Raw genomic sequence first — 21,028 nt, forward strand, 5'->3', positions numbered from 1 at the left:
CCATGAAACCAAAAGAACAAAATTTCAAATAATGCATATTCAAATGAGATGGGTCAGGTCACCACAAAGACTGTGCAGGTTCCAAGTGTTGTTACATGGGTGAGTGAGTGAGTGAGTGAGTTGGGTTGAACGCCGCTTTTAACAGTATTCCAGTTATATCACGGCGTGTCAGCTTAATGTGGGAGGAAAGCCCGAAGTGATGCAGGTCTCAGACATTTACCACTTCGATGAAACCCACGAGCACGTGTATGGTGCTGACAAACCTAGAAACATAATCGGGGCGAACCAGGATCCGAACCCACAATCATAGGTTTCTGGCGTGCCCAAGGGACGCAACTCTGCATAGCGAATCGCGACGCCTTAGACGACTGGGCCACCCTGTTGTTACATGAGTTAGAGTTGTTTGTGTTGTGATTATAAGATTATTTTACAAGGTTACCAAGGCAGATGCCTTCATACACGGTTTGTGATTGTCGTAACAGTTTGATGACACTTGACACTGAACTTGGTGCAAAGCACTAAATCTAGTGCTCTATTACATTGTAAACAGTAAACAACGTTTATAATGAACCCACTTACAACAAACTGACCGATATAACAAACTTATTTTTTAGTCCCGACCATCTGTTATATAAATTCTGTATATATGCCTATAACGAACTACGGTTATTACGAACTAAAATGAGTGATCCCTTCGAGTTCGTTATAACCGTAGTTTACTGTATTTAGAGCCATTTATGTCACTGTTTCCGATCCTGAGCAGTGAAACTAACATGACAACAATGTCAATATGTCTGGATAAAAATGCATCACTTTATTAATGTGATCAAGGGACACTCCCATTTTTCACATTAATTTCATACCCATATTAATGTAATGATTTACAATATACTCTCATGTACCCTGGTGCATCAGATCACAACCAGTGCTGACAATGACAGCCAAGCTGACCTTCAAACATCTGATGGGGCGGTCGGGTAGCCTAGTGGTTAAAGTGTTCGCTTGTCACGCCGTAGACCTGGGTTCGATTCCCGACATGGGTACTATGTGTGTGTACTAAGCAGCGTTAAGCCGTCACTCACTCTAAAAACTAAACCTGGTTTGACGTAATGGTTTCAGTGAAGAGCATGAAGGCAGTTCACAGCATGTGTGAAGCCCATTTCTGGTGTCCCCCGCCATGATATTGCTGGAATATTGCTAAAGGTGGCGTAAAACCGTACTCACTCACTCTGACATCACACAGACAGCTTTACTCCAGGGGGAGGCCACCCCTCTGACCAAGGACGCAGGTTTTACAGTGTCTCTGCAGTGAACACTGGAACGAGAATGTCTTCCCACAAAGACACGAATATTTAACATTTTCATGAATAGCCATCACATGTCTTTTTCGGGAACTCTCGGTCACAAAAACCTTGTCGCAGTCACTACAAGGCCAGATTCCTCGTTTATAGTTTGGGTTTTCTCGTCTCTGTTCCGGCAAACACAAACCAAATTGACTCGGTAATTTGATCTTGAAATTTGGAATTTTGGCTGATTGAGGAGAATCTCCGTTTCCTGCAAGTGACCATTGCTGGTTGGACAAACCCCCAATAGCATGGCTCCACTGTCCATCTGAAAGATACAGGAAGCCAAGCTTAGGAACAGTCAATATAAGACAGCTACGCGATATCGCAAAGAACAATGAAGAACGAAGCGTGGTTTATTTCACGATAAAACACAGTTTTGTCAAGACGTCATTTCTGGAGATTTGAAAACGAGCGCTCCCATCTTGATGGGGTCTTAAATTCGACGTTATTTTTGAGAGGGAAGTATCTTGTGAGTTGTTCCCCATTGATGTAGTGGGCAACGTATATAAACACAATGGTTGATTGGCCCCTCATGGTTTACTCTATTGTACCATAAGCGACCACAGGTTAAGATGGATACCCCACTCAGACATAGTATACTGACTCCAAGCCGACCAGTCCTTGTCCTATCCCGGTAATGCCGAGCAAAGTACCATCTTTTGATGTATTTTAGTATGATGCAGCCTGGGATCGAACCATTGACCATGGAGGCAGTCAAAGTAACATTAATAATTTTAACACAAATTACAACCAGTCTTTTGTCTTTCTTACCCAATAGGTTTCAGGTTTGGACTTTGGATTTGATCAAGAGATCAAGTATTGCTACAATAACTAAAAATGGCAATTTCTTCTGAGATACACAAAGCCAGGCTTAGAAACAGTCAACAGTGTCACAGTGGCTCAAGATCACATTAAGTTTAGAATGTAAATTCTATATTTTTGTTTGTGCAGCGATAACATATATTTTCTACATTTCCCCATGTTCCTAGCTTCAGGATGTCCCCTGCCAGGTCCTGCCATAAATATATTTGCCCAATATCCACTTCTGTATACATATCATTTATTCTCCATAGTAATTCCCAGCTCACTTTCAACTCCCCTCACGTAAACAATACTCTGTATCATGTTACATTTAAGCTATCCCACAATGCACCATTTTATCCTCTGCTCATGCTCAGAACTACGGGCATGACGTCACAATGTTTTCTTATATTAACCCCAACAGCCTCGATATCGTTTACCTATTTCTGTCATTGTTTATACCAGCTGCAGTGATACCCTCCGTCCATCTCCTGTCACCACCTTTGGGCTATTCGGTTTCATATATTTCGTATTTCTTCGTAAGGGCTTCACAAGTCATGTTTTTCATTCATACCCGCAGGGTATGTCTTTTTATGTAGCAACCGAGGGGCTGGGCTTCACAAGTCATTCCATGCCCTGCATACTGCATAGGAATGGCTTGTGGCCCCCAAAGTACCTTTCTTCCAAATTTACATTCCAGGGCCTGCACGGTCTCAGGACTTGTTCATTCAATCAGGTCGGCACGACCCTTACCTCTTCATACATACCCGCAGGGTATGTATTTTTATGTAGCAGCCGAGTAGCCCCTAATATATTGCCAATGTTATTAATAAATATTTTCATGAATCCCATTGTTTTGTTGTCACTGCACAAACGGAGGTTTCATGATGTATGGCTATTTCTGTGAACAACCATGGCAGCAAATCATCTGTCACTATAACTTAAATGGGGTTGGGTGGAGGTGGTTGGGGTTTACCAACTCTAGTGTTGTACTTATACATGGTTGTCCATAACTATCAGCGCTAATTACTCTAAAGTGTTGGCTTCCTTTGTCTATTGCTAATCACCTAATCGCATGACGATATTACAGAAATCTTCCGGAGATCTTTTTCCGTTCAATTCTAACAATGGAAAGTATGAGGGAATTAGCTGTGACTGTCCATTACAGTATATATGTCAAACAATATGTTTGTACTTTCGTTCATTTGTTATGATGTCATTGGGTCAACTCTTACGAATCAGCATAGGTTGCTAGGGACCAATTCTAACCAAGGATCCGCACAGGTCTGTCAAACAGCTCCAGCGAATAGTCTTGTAAACCAGGCCCTGACCTCCATGAGCGAGTGAGTGAGTGAGTTGGGTTTAACACCACTTTCAACAGTATTCCAGTTATATCACGGTGTGTCAGCTCAATGTAGGAGGAAAGCCCGAAGTAATGCAGGTCTCAGACGTTTACCACTTCGGTAAAACCCACGAGCACGGGTATGGTGCTGACAAACCTAGAAACATAATCGAGGCGAACCGGGATTCGAACCCACAATCATAGGTTTCTGGCGTGCCCAAGGGACCAACTCTGCACAGCGAATCGCGGCGCCTTAGACGACTGGGCCACCCGTGCCCCCCTGACCTCCATGATATTTCAGTGCATGATTCCGTGAGTGGGGTCAGCAGTCTTCACACTTGGGGATAGACAGCCAGGTCATAGATGTTCACAATTTTGATGAAACCCATGGTGCTGATTGTCAAAAGATTTAATCTTGATAAATCTTGGATTCAAACCGAAGACCAGCGAATCCTGGCAGATAAGGGACATAACTCTGCACCTAACATCGGACCAATGGGCCTAAAATGTGCCAATTTAGATTCTGTGCAGAGAAAATACAAGGAAAACAAATGTGACACATAAAATGACAAACTTTAATCAAGCATGTTAATTATATCCTACAGACAATAATGAAGGATTGAAATGGCCCTTCTGAACCTGCTTCTGTACAAATAACATGTTATGATCACTTTCTGTTATATTTCATACAATGTACCGACAGTTTGGGATCCACACAGATTAGATAACACCAACAAGATACACTCTCCACATGTTGTATTTCATGGTACATGGAGATTAAAAATCTTCTTTGATACCCCAAATTAATCTTTGTATCTTCAGAATCAAAACAGCTGATTTGATTAAAGTTCAAGTAGAATGTCATTAAGGGCATTTGTTTCCCACTTGAAATGTCAAATAACAAAGTTACAGAAAACTTGTGAAAATTGTAACATTAGTTGACTGACAGCTAGTTTCCATTCTCACAATGATAATTTTTGGACTTGTGATACAACCAAGTACTGAAATCATTGAAAAATCCCACATATTCAAGCTCTCCATGTAAGAATTTGGGTTGGTTGGTTTGTTGTTTGACGCCTCACTCAGCAATATTCCAGCTCTATGACGACGGTATGTAAATTAATCCAGAGATTAATATCATGAGAATCGATCCACGCAATTGGGATCGATGACATGCATCAACCAAGTCAGCGAGCCTGACCACCCGATCCCGTTAGTCGCCTCTTACGACAAGCATGAGTTGCTGAAGACCTTTTCTACCCAGGACCTTCAGGGGTCCCATGTAAAAATGTCAGTGGTCCAAAACTATGTTTTTAACATATTGTACATTGTTTTTAACCACATCAATGAAGAAGATGAGACAAATGCATCCTGAAACCCTCTAGTCTCCCATGACAACTGTTGTGGTCAACCTAAAGTTATACACATGTTGAACAAAATCTTCTCATTCATATTGACACGTCTCACAACTTCGAAAAAATATTGAAAGGTTTTGTTTATTTCTTATGTTATGAAGTTCTTGTGGTCCAAACAAGGCCCATCTTCCCAAAGCAAGAGAGATAACTGACTATAGAAGTCAATTTTCCACAGTCAATTATGGAGTCATATTTTGGCCGGACTAATGACTGATGTCTGGGTGCCGGAATTTTGTTTAAAGCAAATGCAAGTGATATGAGACGTGTAATTTGATTGGTCCATTGGAGGGGCATAGAGGGGACATAAGTCGTAATAGCCACTGGTAGCACTACGATTGAGCCCAGAAATTCCAACCTAGTTCAGCAAGGGTGGAAACTGGACTTTTATAGTCAGTTAACACCCTTGCCTAGGGAAGATGAACAAGGTCCTAATACCTCCTACTGCTTTGGGTTCAAATGGTGGGACTATGAAGTGATGTGAGATTCCTGTGGCCTGACTGTATTTGTGTGGTTGGAATGCTATAAGTGATATACTAACATCTGATCATAACATCACAGTAAGATCTCCAACATAGGAGGATGGTGAACAGTAAGAAGAGAATGAACATGAAGAGCAAGGGTGATATCCAAACAACAGCATAATGCTGCAAATGTTATGTACTTGGTACTGTGTACATGATTAAAGTCAAAAACATCAGCAAAGTTGCACATGTATGTTACGAAAACTGTTCTGTGCAGATTATCAACAATGTTGCATTTGTGATGAAAAGTGTCTTTGAAGATCAACAATGTTGTACATGTTATAAAATGTCCCACAATTGTCCCATTTTTGGGTAGATACTAATGAAGAATACATTTCAATGAAAAAGGAAATCGGTTCATTATGCGAGCTCAGATTTTCCATGTCTTTGTCCAGCTTACTTGTCTTAACTCTTTCAACACCGTAGGCCGGTTATCCGGCCAAGAAGCATCGAGTCCCCAGACACCGCAGGCCGGTTATCCGGCCAAGCCGTAGTCACGTCAAAATAGTATATATTTTTATGGACCTACCTGTAATGCCATTCATTTATTAAATCTATCACATTTCACAATGTCTGAAATACATATTCCATTTTATTTTAACATTTTTTATCGTTAAATTAAAAAATTATTCACTATTTCTCGCGATGTTATTGAAAATAAAATTCTCGGACACACATTTCGACAACGGGTCCACATCGAACACGTCAAAGAGGAAAATAAAGACGTTTTAAACAAATCTTTAAATATATTATACAAAGTAATAAATAAAATCAACAAAAACATATCTAAAAGTAATCAAACTTACATCTATATTATTATTTCCATCTTTTCATGCGATCGCGTGTAATGTAAGTCAAATGACATCTCGGCTTTCGTCGCCTTGAATTCTCGGCTCGGACACGATGTTTAATGCAAAAATATATGCATGAAAAATCTTTGTCACAGCTCGTAACCTAGCACGATACATTCACGAAGTTCCATATTTTTAATATATATCGTGATTTCCTGCTCAAAACGTTCAGAATAACACGATTTAACAAAATTCTTTCACAAACTTCTGTAATTTATCGAACACGAGCTTGGTATCACAGCTGTAATTTGATTGGCTGCCTTAGGTCACGTGCTCAAAATTGACCAATCACGAAACTTGTAGCAGATTTCAGCAAGAAAGCGTCATTAGAAACCAATTTTAATCCAATGAAATCACTTGTTATAACTACGAGAAAAAACCAGTCGATGTTACGAGCGTGTAGATGAAGGAATAAGCTTTCCAGCGATGTGTCATATGCCATTCTTCGACGCACGTGTTATTCATACGAAACCTCGAAAACAGGGGTATTTCTTCATTTTACTGAGCGGACAGTCGCTGTTATCGGGAAATGGGCGATCACAGAAACTATTTATAATTCTTTTTAAAATGATTTTCCAATTACGTAAACAATGAAAATAAAACAGAAATAGGTACGTGGATATTATGAAATCATATATTTGCCGAAAATCGTCAAGTTTTCGCTTCCTTGGTCCTTAATCTGGATGTTAACAACGTGTTAGCGTACATTTTTTATTTACAACGAATTTAATTAAGTTGTAAATGCATTTTTTTAAATAATGTGAAAAACATAACTTTCATAATTATAAACCTTAGGATCAGACCTTTCAAATGGTGTATAACATGTAGTAGCAAATATATTTTACAAGCAGGTATTTTCTTTGATAAATGTTGGCTTCATCTATCACACAAGAGTCTCTGGGAACTCGGTGTCCCAGCAGTAAACACTTCTGGTTGACTGGTGTTGAAAGAGTTAAATAACAGTCCGAAAGTACTTCCTTCAAATAAAGTGTGATTTCTAAGCATGACTTTCAGGCATCAAGACCTATCTTAACCATGCCAATATGATTTTAACCCTGCTACCTGATCACAAAAACATTGGAGCTTCTAGGATTTAAATACTACACCATGGACCACACCCCCCCAAATCCCAAACACTAACAGCCACACACACCTTGAGCAGCACAGAAGTGTTAAACATGACTTCAGCTCAGTATAAACATAAAACAACACTGCCATCACAAAACAGGAAGCAAGCTTATCTGTTGACGTATGAGCAAGATTTCTTATGCTTGCACAGCGAGCTGCAGGTAGTGTACACTTTGCCACAGACACACGAGTACCGCACGTTCTCATGGACATTCCGAACATGGACTTTCCTCGAGTCAGAAGTGGCAAATATTTTCCCACATATCGGACACTCACAGGCTTGACTGAGGGTACTTGGATTCAAGGAACGGGACAAATTTTGCAAATAGTTATCTGAGAGGGATTTTCCAGAAAAAAGGAGTCTGTGATCAAGATCCTGTGAGCTCCTATCTTGTCCAATATAGTCAACGGTATGTGAACGTATGCCAGAATTTCCATAACCTGAAAGTAACAAAAAACACTTTTTGAAGGAATTTTAAAGAGTTTATTTTTCTTGTCAATATCAAGGAAACTGTATCGATCAAAATTAAGTACAAAGTCTGCATCAAGCTTCTATTTTTCTTGTCAGTATCATCAAGGAAACTGTATTGGTCAAAATAAAGTACAATGTCTGCATCAAGCTTCTATTGTTCTTGTCAATATCATCAAGGAAACTGTATTGATCAATATCAAGTACAATGTCTGCATCAAGCTTTTATTGTTCTTGTCAATATCATCAAGGAAACTGTATTGGTCAAAATAAAGTACAATGTCTGCATCAAGCTTCTATTGTTCTTGTCAATATCATCAAGGAAACTGTATTGGTCAAAATATAGGTACAATGTCTGCATCAAGCTTCTATTGTTCTTGTCAATATCATCAAGGAAACTGTATTGGTCAAAATAAAGTACAATGTCTGCATCAAGCTTCTATTGTTCTTGTCAATATCAAGGAAACTGTATTGATCAGTATCAAGTACAATGTCTGCATCAAGCTTCTATTGTCCTTGTCAATATTATCAAGGAAACTGTATTGATCAATATCAAGTACAATGTCTGCATCAAGCTTCTATTGTTCTTATCAATATTATCAAGGAAACTGTATTGGTCAAAATAAAGTACAATGTCTGCATCAAGCTTCTATTGTTCTTATCAATATTATCAAGGAAACTGTATTGATCAAAATCAAATGAAATGTCTTGTGAAAGGTTATCTCCACGACAATATGACCATTCATCAGTGAAACATTGAAAGTACCGTATGTTCAGTGTATGGATCCAGGAACAGTGGGTCAAAGGCGTTTCTTTAAAGAAGCAAAATAAATCTTTCTCTGGACAAGGAAATACTAAAATATAAGTTAAACAGTGTACATGAGTGAGTGGGTGAGTATGGTTTTATAATGCATTTAGCAATATTCCAGCAATATAATGGCTGGGCACATCACAATGGGCTTCACACTGTACCCATGTGGGGAATCAAACACGGGCCTTTAGCGTGATGAGTGAATGCCTTAACCACTAAGCTACCCAAACCCCCGAGAGTTTCTAGGGCACCAGTGCTGCCCCACTCTGAAGCACATGTAACACAATATCTCCTTCGACAAGTAACTGTTAAAAATGTCTCTGGTCACCAGCAGTGAATGGGTACCCGGTAGTATAGTAATGTGACTATTAACCTCCTAGCTTCTACAGGCTGCTTGGGTTGTATTGAGCAGTTATAAATTGGAAAGTGTGATGTACAAATTAATAATATAATAATTACATAATAGAACATACTAATCCCCCATACAAGCATGATTCTTGTCCTTCCAGGTCTGTTTCTGTGATTACAAAAGAACTGCAAAGTTCATGTTCATTCTTGATCTCCATGATGTCATGACATGACATGACATGCTCCATGACCTTCAGAAGCAAGGTCATGATTGGCCACCAACAATCAAAGTATCATCCAGTCCTGCAAATAACCACAGGGCTATGTTTGCTTCCACAAGCAAGGTTGAACATATCGCTGGATAGAGCTGGACAAACGAGGCCGTTTGATAATTTGAGTGAGTGAGTGAGTTGGGTTTAACGCCGCTTTTAACATTATTCCAGTTATATCACGGCGTGTCAGCTTAATGTGGGAGGAAAGCCCGAAGTGATGCAGGTCTCAGACGTTTACCACTTCGGTGAAACCTACGAGCACGGGTATGGTGCTGACAAACCTAGAAACATAATCGGGACGAACCGGGATTCGAACCAACAATCATAGGTTTCTGGCGTGCCCAAGGGACGCAACTCTGCACAGCGAATCGCGGCGCCTTAGACGAGTGGGCCACCCGTGCCCCCCTTTGATAATTTGAAGAAAGGACATCGGATCATTTAGAGCTTGGAGATTTGACGAAAGGACATCGGATCATTTGGAGCTCGGGCATTTGAGGAAAGGAAGCTGGGACACTTGATCATTTGAAGCTACGACTTTGATCAACTGGTTTCATTTGTTGAAATCTGTTTCGGAAGATACTCAAGACTGATTGTACTCTGGTGTTGACGTTTAATATTGTAAATGTAAAACAGAACACAAAACTGTCTTTCTGCAAAATAACTTTTGAATGAAACTAAAACATTTCAATAAAATCCCAACATCACAAACTGAAGGTTCTATAAGACAATTAAACAAGGTCCTAACCTCAAGAAAAAAATACTGCAATTTGATCTTCATCTTAAACTCTGCGCATGTTGCACCTGAATAAAGGACCAAATTCTGAAGCAATCATTCCCACAGAGGAAAGAAAATGCCCCATTTCCTGTTAATATGGTGAGTACAAATGTTATGGCTGTAGAGGTGAATTGTCCTGATATCTGGACCAATATAGAGGAAGAGTCTTGATGCTTAGTTTTATATAATTGGATTCTCAGCAAGGTTAAAATACAACTGAATTTAAGAAAGTATTATTTTCTTAAATCCCAATTTTGAACAAAACAATGCTTTTTTGGTTTGTCTGTCAAGGGCAGAGTTTGGAAACCTTGATAAATCCCTGACCTATGCTTCAAGACAGATAACCCTATCCTTGTGACATTCAACCACCCAGAGGAGTGAGCATTAAAATTCTTGATGGGGTCTGACCACAGCTCTGGGGGCAAGTCTGCCTCCACTTTCCAACCCATGAGCTCTCTGAACCCTATCCCTGTGTCTCCCCATCACCCTGACAGATCAACATTGTAATTCTTGATGGGGTCTGACCCCAAGCCTTGTGGGCAGGTCTGCCGATGCTTCCTGAAGGAGCATCTGTACTTGTACACCCTCCCACACGGACACGAGTAGGTCACATTGTCATGTATAGCCTCCTTGTGGGCCTTCCTAGTGCCTGGATCTGTGAAGATCTTGCCACAAATGTCACACCTATACCCTGCCTGATCCTGGGGAATTTCAGACAAACGGGAAGTTTGCATGAGTAGACTGAAGTCTATGTCCTTTGCAAACAATCCTGGCACCAGGGGAGTCCCGCCCCCAGGATGGAGGGACAGGCCAGGCATATTTGGGTTTGAATGATGGACAGTTCCAGGATCTGAAAGGAACAAAAAAAATTGCAGCTGATTTTTTACACAGATAATATGACATAATTGAAAAAAAAAGAAGAAAACACTATTGTATAAAGGAACTGTCCATCAAATCATGTTAAAATGCCCAATACTAGAGGTGGTCAGCGGAACATAGCTCCACGGTTGATTGGGATACTTTGATATTTCCATGATACACAAAAAAGATTCTCATATGTCAAGTGTGTATTAAATAGAATGACAGTATTTGATTATTCCTATCAAAAGTTGAGTAGTATACATCGGGTAAGGAAGCAGTGAGTTCATGTTGTTTGACATTGCTTGTTTTCACATTATATCATGTCAGCCTGTAAATAATGTCTGGGTCGGTGACTAACTGAAAGCTTTTTGCTTGTTGCTTAGCTCGCACTCTGCATTATGTCAGCAGCCTGCAAATAATCCAAGTTTAGACCAGACTAACCAATGATGGATATCATGGACAACGATCATAGCCATCCGGGAATAATGACACAGAATCAACTCAATCACAAAGCCTGACCCCCCCCCGGTCACCTCAAGCTGGGAACCAATTCTAAGCTGGATCACCAAGGGTCCTGGTCACCTGTCACAGCTGGAGTAAGATGCTGGTGACCAATTCTAACCCGGAGTTACCCTCTGGGCCTGGGTAGTCAACAAAGTTCAACCAGTAGAGCGGATGGAACAGAGACAACCTACAACACAAGTTGTGACCGGCAAGACTTCATACCTATCCTCACCATCAAGAACACCACAGTGTCATCATGCAAGATCTCCACACCCTCCATTTGACATTGCAGCAATAAATGATTTATTTCAGAAAGAAAAATATTGTTTGGACACCTAACCTTCTCATGTTTAAGAGAAACCACAGCAACTCACATCGGACAAATTGGAAGCCTCACAGGAAATAATTATACTGCTTGATAGGATCTGCGCCCAGGGCCTGGGGACAACTCTGTCTGTGTTTACGGAAGCCACAACGGTACTTGTAGACCTTGCCACAGGGGCAGAGGTAGGTGACGTTGTCATGGATGGCCTCCTTGTGGGCCTTCTTGGTGCCGGGATCCGTGAACATCTTCCCACAAACCTCACACCTACAGCCACTGGGTGGCACACTGGAAGTAGCCAACAAGACTTCTCTTCCAGAACCTGACACCATATGGTATGAACTGCCTTCAAAATGATGGACTGAACCAACTGTTCCATTATCTGAAAGAACAAGAGATAATAGCAGTAACTCTTGGTGTCCATTGTGTCCCATTCCAACAGATGAAGGAAGCACTCAGGAAATGTCCGAGTTAGTGTGAGAGTTTTCTTTAACTGTGTATAGAAACGTCTTTGTCACAAAATACAACCAGTGAAGTCTGCTAACTCAGCTATCTGATCGTTAAATGCGGAAACAAATATTCACTATTCCAAATATCCCATTACAACATAAATTCAACTTCTGGAGTGAGTGAGTGAGTGAGTATGGTTTTACGCCGCTTTTAGCAATATTCCAGCAATATCGCGGCGGGGGACACCAGAAATTGGCTTCACACATTTTACCCATGTGGGGAATCGAACCTGGGTTTTCGGCGTGACGAGCAAACGCTTTAACCACTAGGCTACCTGACCGCCCCCAACTTCTGGAATAGAAACTAAAAGGACATAAGCCTCGTCCAAAAAACAAAGCTGAGTGGTCAGACTTAGCTGGAACCAGTCATAGAACAGAACAACCTGTTTATCTGAGTGAATGAGTTGGTTTTTACTCCAGTCAAATCAGGGCAAGCCACACCAAGAACGGGCCCCAAGTGGGAAATCCACATAACCACCCATCTAAATGAGTGAGCTTCATCAGCCTTCAAAAGGGGTTCTGGTATCCTTGAGGTGTGTTCCTATAATATTCCACTGCACGGGGCTGATCTATCTCACACTACAATGGAGGAGATACAAACTATACAACATAAATCCATGCAGTGATTCATCTGGACCATTTCACTCATCCCCAAATCCCCTCCATTGCTCCCCAGTAGGAGTGAGTGAGCGAGTATGGTTTTACACCGCTTTTAGCAATATTCCAGCAATATATCACGGAGGGGGACACCAGAAATGGGCTTCACACATTGCACCCATGTCGGGAATCGAACCCGGGTCTTCGGCGTGACGAGCCAATGCTTTTAACCACTAGGCTACCCGACCGCCCCTCTCCCCAGTATGAAGGTTTGATTGATCAATGGGGCTGCTATTGTTAAAAATGCAGGCTCTGATGGATAGAAAAAATATGGGCTCAAGTTCCCTCTTGCGATGAAGGTATGCCACATGGTTGACATATAAAAAAAATAAAAATTTGATGGCATGACATTGGGTCCATATTTCCTTCCAGAGCCCCGTTGCTCAAAGCAATCTTAACTGCCATAAGTCTATGTTTAAGTATGGGAGTTACGATTGTCTTAGTGCTAAGATCGTTTTGTGGAACGGAGCCCAGGTCTGCAAAACATGATTAAGAGAGTGAGTTAGTTATCTCCCCTTGTCGTGTACTTCAATCCATCAAACCCCGCCATATGTTCGATTATATATCGTATACAGACATAGCAATCTCACTTATTACTTCACACAAAACTGTCTGGGTGCCCCATGAATACTTCTTTGTCACAGTGACAAGTTCCTTAAGTTCCTTCTGGTGTATGAAGTTGCAGCGTCTGGTCAAAAAGGCAAAATCCCATCACAAATCAATGATTTATTCAGATTTGACCATAACAATTACTGAACACAAAATGTCAAGCGTCAATGTTTCGACATATTATTTTCATCAAATCATACAGAGATCATACAGAAACACAAGGAAATGATAAAGGTCCTTGCTGAATAAAACAGTTCCTGGAATCTGGCCTTGAGGAGTTCACACGTCAGGGAAGGCAATATTCTTCATGATTCAATGGAGACTATTCTCCATGGGCTGCTGCACGTCAGTCCAGTCACAACGTGTTCCCCGCCTTGTGTAAAAACCAGGGCCCCATTCCACAAGTTGAATGCAGCACAAAGACATTCGTAAGTCTATGTTGATGTATGAGAGTTACGATAACTTTAGCGCTACGATCACTTTTGGAACGGACCCCAGGTCCCTGTCTGTGAGTGATGAAGAAACCATCAACTCCTGGATCAATATACATCAAAAAGTTTGAGTTGCCACACAAAACAAAATGGTCTTTGATAACTTGAATCAGCCTGCCAACTACCAAAGCAGAGTCCCCCTTTAAGAGAGCTTCATCTGCTGTGATTGAAACTTTTTGTGAATATTACTTTGTCTTAGAACTCATTTTTTGAAAATATGTACATTCATGAATAAGTAAAATGTCATATATGGTTAACAAATGATTGTCTTTTTTCTTCTGAATTTGTAGAGAAAGTGTAGTTGGATTCAGGATTTACTACAAGGCACATGTTTATTCTTGTAGTTAATTCCATGCTTAACCTTTGACCTCGCCAGGCTCTCACCATGCAGCAAAACCGTTAGAGCTCTGTCACTCATGGGCAGATAAAATCTACACTGCTGAGGAGTTGCCAATGGGAGACTAATTAGAAACCCATGGTTTTTTTTTCAGTTTGCACTCCGGCCTTTAATGGGTTCCACACCAACAGCTTGAGGACACTTCTGTCGGTGTAGCCTGAACCCGCTACGGTACTTGTACACCCTCCCACACGGACAGGAATAGGTCATGTTGTTGTGAACCGATTCCCAGTGAGCTTTCCTGGTCCCAGTTTCAGTGAACACTTTGCCACATTCATCGCACTTGTAGCCAATCTGTCCACAAGGCTGATGATGCTGTGTCCCTTGTGGAGATAACACCTGGCCTCTCATGGAGATGCTTCCTCCCATGTGTACTCCAGCTCGGGCCAGATCATGCAAGGAACTTTCCTCTAGATATAGTTCAGACCCCACGTTGCCATAATCTGAAAGCAACAAAATGGAACAGCTTCTATCAAGCCATATATTTGTCAAACAAATTTTTAGATAATTTTGTGTTTATTTTTGAAATGCTGACATTTAAGGATTGACTGTGTATGTTTTTTCGATTCAATAAGGTATGAATCGAAAAAACGATGCGTAAACTGTAGGAATCCGTACAGGGATTTGTACAAAACTTTGCATGTCCATTTCACAACATACGTTTTCAGCAACAGCTTTAAAACAAAAAATGAAAACAGATACATATGACGACATTGATAAGCATTCCATGAGTAGGAATACATTCCGTGGCAGGATGTGACAGAGCCAGCTTCATTTTTGAACATGCATCCAAGGTCAGCAGTCGATCAACTCGGAGTAGCATCTAACAAAGTTGAAAGGGCCTGTCAATTATGGCAACATGTGAAAAACCGAACTTGTAATGAACTAGAACTAAAAGTATTCCAGAAGTCTCAATAACAAGGTCAAGCCTGGGTCACATCCTCCAGCAAGTCCAAAAAAGCAACATATTCCCTGCTGCTCGTTCCAGTTGTTACCCTTATCCCAGCCAACACATTATCTAGATCACCACCAACAACTTTAAGTCACAGAATGATGGCTAACTCTTTTAGTCAACTTTACCATCCTTTTCCTTTAGAAACATACACTGAATATCTTCATCTTTACTTGTAGATGATGACCTTCAAAGGCTGTGCTTACAAGACGAAACGAACAAGAATCAACTTGACCGACCTTTCCTTTCAGCAACATACTCAGTTCAATTTAGTGTTAACGTGAAGGACCTTATAGAGTTTCTTAGACCAATGCTTTGGAGAGGATAAGGTGACAGGCTGCATGTCTGCTGACATGATACAAGGACCTGTCAGACATCCCACTTCATCAAGACAGGTCCCCAGTGGAGCTCTTGATAGGGTCTGCCCCGAGTCCTTGAGGACACAACAACCTATGTCTCCTGAACCCGCTTCGGTACTTGTACACCCTCCCACACGGACAGGAATAGGTCACGTTGTTGTGAACCGATTCCCAGTGAGCTTTTCTGGTCCCAGTTTCAGTGAACACTTTGCCACATTCATCGCACTTGTAGCCAATTTGTGAATCCGATTGATGAGCAGTCCTGGACAATGAAGCCTCCCCTGATGATGTTCGCCCAATGATAAGTCCAGAATGTAAAGAACCCGCATCAAGAAATAGGTTTGAATCCAGAGTCCCATAACCTGCAAGGAAGAAAATATGAAAGCTACTTCACCCATTTTCAGATCAGTGATGGTGGGAAACATTGCAATAATAGATGGAGAAAAGACTTGAAGGCAACAGATATTTTTTTGTTCTGAAAAACATTCTTTGATTTCACAGGATTCATATCTGGTGTAGTGAGTGAGTATGGTTTTACGCTGCTTTTAGCAATATTCTAGCAATATCATGGCGGGATACACCAGAAATGGGCTTCACACATTGTACCCATGTCGGGAATTGAACCCGAGTCTTCGGCGTGATGAGCCAACGCTTTAACCACTAGGCTACACGACCGCCCCCATATCTGGTGTAAAAATCCAAAGGGTATCACAGACCATGCAAAACACATGACATAAACTCATCATTGCCAGTTTTCTGCATCAGAAATAAATGATAGCCATGGAAAGCCAACCTCTCCGTAATAAAATGGTATCTAAAAGGCCACAAGCTCTGCGTGGATCGATGCTCATGTTGTCAATCACTGGACTGTCTGGTCCAGATTTGATTATTTACAGACTGCCGTCACATAGCTGGAATATTGCTGAGTGCGGCGTTAAACAACAAACAAACAAAAACAAGTTCAATGGAGATCGATGATCATGTTGTCAATCACTGGACTGTCTGGTCCAGACATTTACAGACCGCTGTCATTTTTCTGGAATATTGCCGAGTGCGGTGTTAAACAACAAAGAAAACATTAGCAAGGATACAGTCATGTGATGTGCAGAGCATTGATTCTCAATGTCGATTGGTCAATTGAAGGCATATGACCTCACAGTGTTTCCTTGTTGAGAAAAATAAGACAATGACGTCATCTTCATGACATAGAAATACCTTATTAGGCTTGCCCTCCCCTACTCTTTGGTCAGGCTGTATTTGCAGCCTCGTCCCTTTTCAAAAACACAATCTCCAGAGAGGTGTAATTGGATCATTCATCAAAACAAGTTCTGTCTCCTCATAGCAAAGCATTCTTAATGTAATTAATTCCTTGTCTGAATAAATTGCTTCTCTCAAATGATATGTCCCTTGCCTTATAACATCGTCTCATCAACTGTTTCTCTATCCAGAAATAAAAAAATGTTGAAAAAAACTTTTCTTTCTCAATAATCTGTGCGCAAATCTTGAATATTTATCAAACAAGGACAGTTACGCAGAAAGGATTTGTGTCCTGAAATTCTTAACCTGAAGACTCTAGAACTGAGGCTCTATCTGGCAAAGGATAAATTTGTCAATCTTATGACCTCCCAAACACAAGAAATGTCTTGAATTCTGTGCTGGTAGGTTAATTGTACATGTATTTCTTTATTCAAAGTTGACTCATTCAAAGCTTAATGGTTTGATATCATGAATGACCAAAGATAAACTGTCTGCAATTCTTAATTCAAATCAATTCTTGATTTCTGTATGTTAGGCGAAGAATAACACATCATAACAGCAGGTGTTAGTTTGGTCCATTTTATACTTGGCCCCGTTCCACAAAGCGATCTTAGCCCTACTACCACCGTTGGCCTATGTTAAAACATGGGAGTTACGATCGTCTTAGCGCTGATCCCTTTCACAGAGGACAGTGTGTTGTATTTTATGATATTATACATTCAAACAAGCTGTTTACAAACACTTGTTGCCTCACATTTAGGGCTGTAATGACAAATAATTTCAACGTGTAATTTCACATGTAAACTTTGTTTGTGAAGACATCCCCACTTGTAGAACATTCCAGCAACATCATTATAGAGTGAGTGTGTGAGTATGGTTTTATGCCGCTTTTTGCAATATTCCAGCAATATCACGGTGGGGGACACCAGAAATGGGCTTCACACATTGTATCCATGTGGGGAATTGAACCCCGGTCTTCGGCGTGATGACCGAACCCTTTAACCACTATCACGCTTTAACCACTAGGCTACCCGACCACGCCACATCAATAAAGAGGAAACCAGAAAGTTCCTTCACGAAGGGTACCCATGTTGGAAGTCAAACCTTGCTCGTTCATGTGCTGAGTTGATATTGAACCACTACATTGTGCCGTCCCCCTTTTTGAAGACAAGTACATCTTGAACACTGCCTCTAGTGGATAGAGCATCTGCCCGGAAAGCAGAAGGTTGGTGGTTCGATCCCCAACCGCGTCATACCAAAAGACGTTAAAAGATGGTATTTGTAGTTACCCTGCCTGGCACTCAGCAATAGGGCATAAAACGAGGACTGGTCTTCTTGGAGAATACTGTGTCTGAGTGGGGTATCTATGTTGAACATGGTGTCTCAGTGGGCCATGACGATATAACTGCTGCTACGCACCCCCACACACATGCATGTCGCCAAGCTCCTCACAGCGATAGTCCGTTTGTGGAGCTCTCAACAATCGCAACCACCAGTCAAAACTCCCCACTGTGATAGGTAACCCCAACCATGCTTGGAGTTGAACTCGCAACCGAATGACTGTTATGTTTTACAAACAAGTGACGACTGTCGTGATGCCGAATACACTTACCCCTGCTAAATTACTTTGTTTGTCAATTTGAATGTCTATTTTATTAAAACTATCATGTTATTGATATAGTATGAATGTAAGGGAGAAGTTGGTTGATTTTCCGTTAGTCTGCAATCTAGAACCAATCTGATGATACAAACAACAAAGTAAATTCATCTGGAAAACATGGTCAGTCGTAAACCTTTTCAAAATTCACTATGATGGCATTCCCAAAGACATAAACAAAAGTGTGAATGTTACTACATTTGTTGTTAGAGGCCAAATTTCAAGATTCTTGTAATGGCCGCGCCCACACTGGAGGCAGCGATGTTACCGAGAGTGTAACGAAGGTGTCACGCGCTGGGAAGGAGCTTGGCATGTCGCTATATAAGTGCAATAATCCTGAACGCAACGCTATACCCCATTCACCTCACCTCTTAAACACAGGCCCTTGAAGTTCTTAATCTAGTTCCTTTGACTTACATAATTACTGCGGTGCCCCCTTGCAGCCCTGGTTCTTCATGTGCCTCCGCAACGCCCTACGGTACCGATACACCTTCCCACACACACAGGTATAGGTGACATTCATATGTACAGACTCCATGTGGATCTTCTTGGCAATATACTGAGTGAAGGTTTTCCCACACTCTTCACACTGAATGTGAGAGACCCTGCTCCCCCGGGGGGGGTCAAACTGAGAGAAATCTCCCAACAAGTGACCCGTGGGCACAAGAGAGGGCTGGACAAGTTCCTCAAGAGATCCTGACGGATACCTCCATATTTCTTTCAACTGAGAATTGTCACAACCATTTCCTGAAACAGGGATGAGAACCAGTTAATTTGATTTCTGAAAATTTCAAAATTTGGTAGCGCAGATTCTGACATTTTTGGTCCAAATGGACACAAAAATATCCTTTCACTGATGGGAATTTTTCCATTAAGATAAATAAACTTTGACACAGGACTGCAAGGTGTTACCGATATACTCTTATACTGCAATGCGCTTTTCAAACGATATTTGCAATATTGTTTCTGTGTTCCAGTACTCTTAGAAATAAATACAGAAATTGAATCGTTTAACCTAAATCTGTACAGAAATTCATTCACATATGAAGTTTCCCATCAAAATTTATCGACAAAACGCCGCAAATCTGGAAGTGATATTTCTCTCACATTGCTGTATCCATGCTTACAAAATGGTGGTGACTGACCATGCTGAGTAATCTTTAGATCCTTATCACATTCTACTACAACACAATGTTTGGCCAATACCCAGCCCTTGTCATGAGATGAACGAGCACGGATGGCACCAACCACAAGCTCCAGTCAGTTTGTCTTTGCCAAAAGAGTGAGTGAGTGAGTGAGTGAGTGAGTGAGTGAGTGAGTGAGTGAGTGAGTGAGAGAGAGAGAGAGAGAGAGAGAGAGAGAGAGAGAGAGAGAGAGAGAGAGAGAGTGAGTGAGTGAGTGAGTGAGTGAGTGAGAGAGAGTGAGAGAGAGAGAGAGAGAGAGAGAGAGAGAGAGAGAGAGAGAGAGAGAGTACTGCTTTCAGCAATATTCCAGCAATGTCATGGCAGGGGATACCAGAAATGGGCTTCACACATTGTACCCATGTTGGAATCGAACCTGGGTCCTCGGCATGACGAGCAAACACTTTAACCTCAAGGCTACCCCATCTCCTCCTTTGGCAAAAGATATCCAATTTCAGGCTATTTAGGGGTGTTCTTATATGTCATTACAATGTTTCAGGCCAAGTTTAGTATCGATGTCTGCATCCAGCATTGCCTTCTCCCCCCACCCCCCTCCCTCAATTTTTGTTGGCTTCTATAACAAGCAAGAGGTACCATCTGCCTCAATATCCGCCCGATCCGTGAAGATTCAGCAACCCATGCTTGCCGTAAAAGACAACAATGCTTGTCGTAAGAGGCGACTAACGGGATCGGGTGGTCAGACTCGCTGACTTTGTTGATGCACGCCATCAATCCCAATTGCGTGGATCAATGCTCATGTCATCAATCACTGGATTGTGTGGTCCAGACTCGATTATTTACAGATCGCCGTCATATAGCTGGAGTATTGCTGAGTGCGGCGTTAAACAACAAACAAGCAATATGTGGCCATGGGGCTGCATGCACACTGTCCACGCCGTCATTGCAGCCTCAGATGAAGCAGACATCTCCATCGCTGAGATCGTGAGAATGGTTCTTTTGGAATCTTAATCCACAGCTCTGTTGTACGCAAACATTGATCATGAAACATCACAAAGAGTCTTGTCTGGTTTCATTTCTTTATTATAAACACAGGTCACAGTGAAACAGCCTTCCAACATACAAACGGATCAGAACAGGCTTCAAATGCTGATGTAACACTCAACACATTGTTAATAAGTCCCATGATTATGTACATAGAAAATGGTCAGTATGTCTCATGAAAACTGAACCTG

The 21,028-nt window shown here is 41.3% G+C and overlaps 1 protein-coding gene across 16 annotated transcripts in view; it reads right to left on the bottom strand.

Moving 5' to 3' along the window:
- Window positions 1–21,028, bottom strand: part of LOC124128451 (zinc finger E-box-binding homeobox 1-like) — a 116,185-nt gene that overhangs the window by 48,889 nt on the left and 46,268 nt on the right. Inside the window, exons 2-4 of one of the 16 annotated variants that reach the window (XR_006860196.2) lie at window positions 19,072–19,401; window positions 15,534–16,102; window positions 13,646–14,872 (exon numbers count right to left, since the gene is read on the bottom strand). The exons of 8 other annotated variants lie outside the window; for them this stretch is intronic. Coding sequence is in view for 6 of the 8 variants with exons in the window: in XM_046491892.2 (XP_046347848.1) it covers window positions 10,562–10,929 (368 nt within the window). In the remaining 2 variants the exon portion in view is untranslated. Of the gene's footprint in view, window positions 1–1,070; window positions 1,612–7,220; window positions 7,846–9,669; window positions 10,930–11,818; window positions 12,149–13,645; window positions 14,873–15,533; window positions 16,103–19,071; window positions 19,402–21,028 lie in introns of those variants that run through there. 7 more of the 16 variants (XM_046491991.2, XR_006860187.2, XM_048390848.1 and 4 more) reach the window with 7 other exon arrangements.

The sequence above is a fragment of the Haliotis rufescens genome, unplaced genomic scaffold (genome assembly GCF_023055435.1).
Source record: "Haliotis rufescens isolate VD_foot unplaced genomic scaffold, xgHalRufe1.0.p SCAF_9, whole genome shotgun sequence".
Taxonomy (NCBI): domain Eukaryota; kingdom Metazoa; phylum Mollusca; class Gastropoda; order Lepetellida; family Haliotidae; genus Haliotis; species Haliotis rufescens.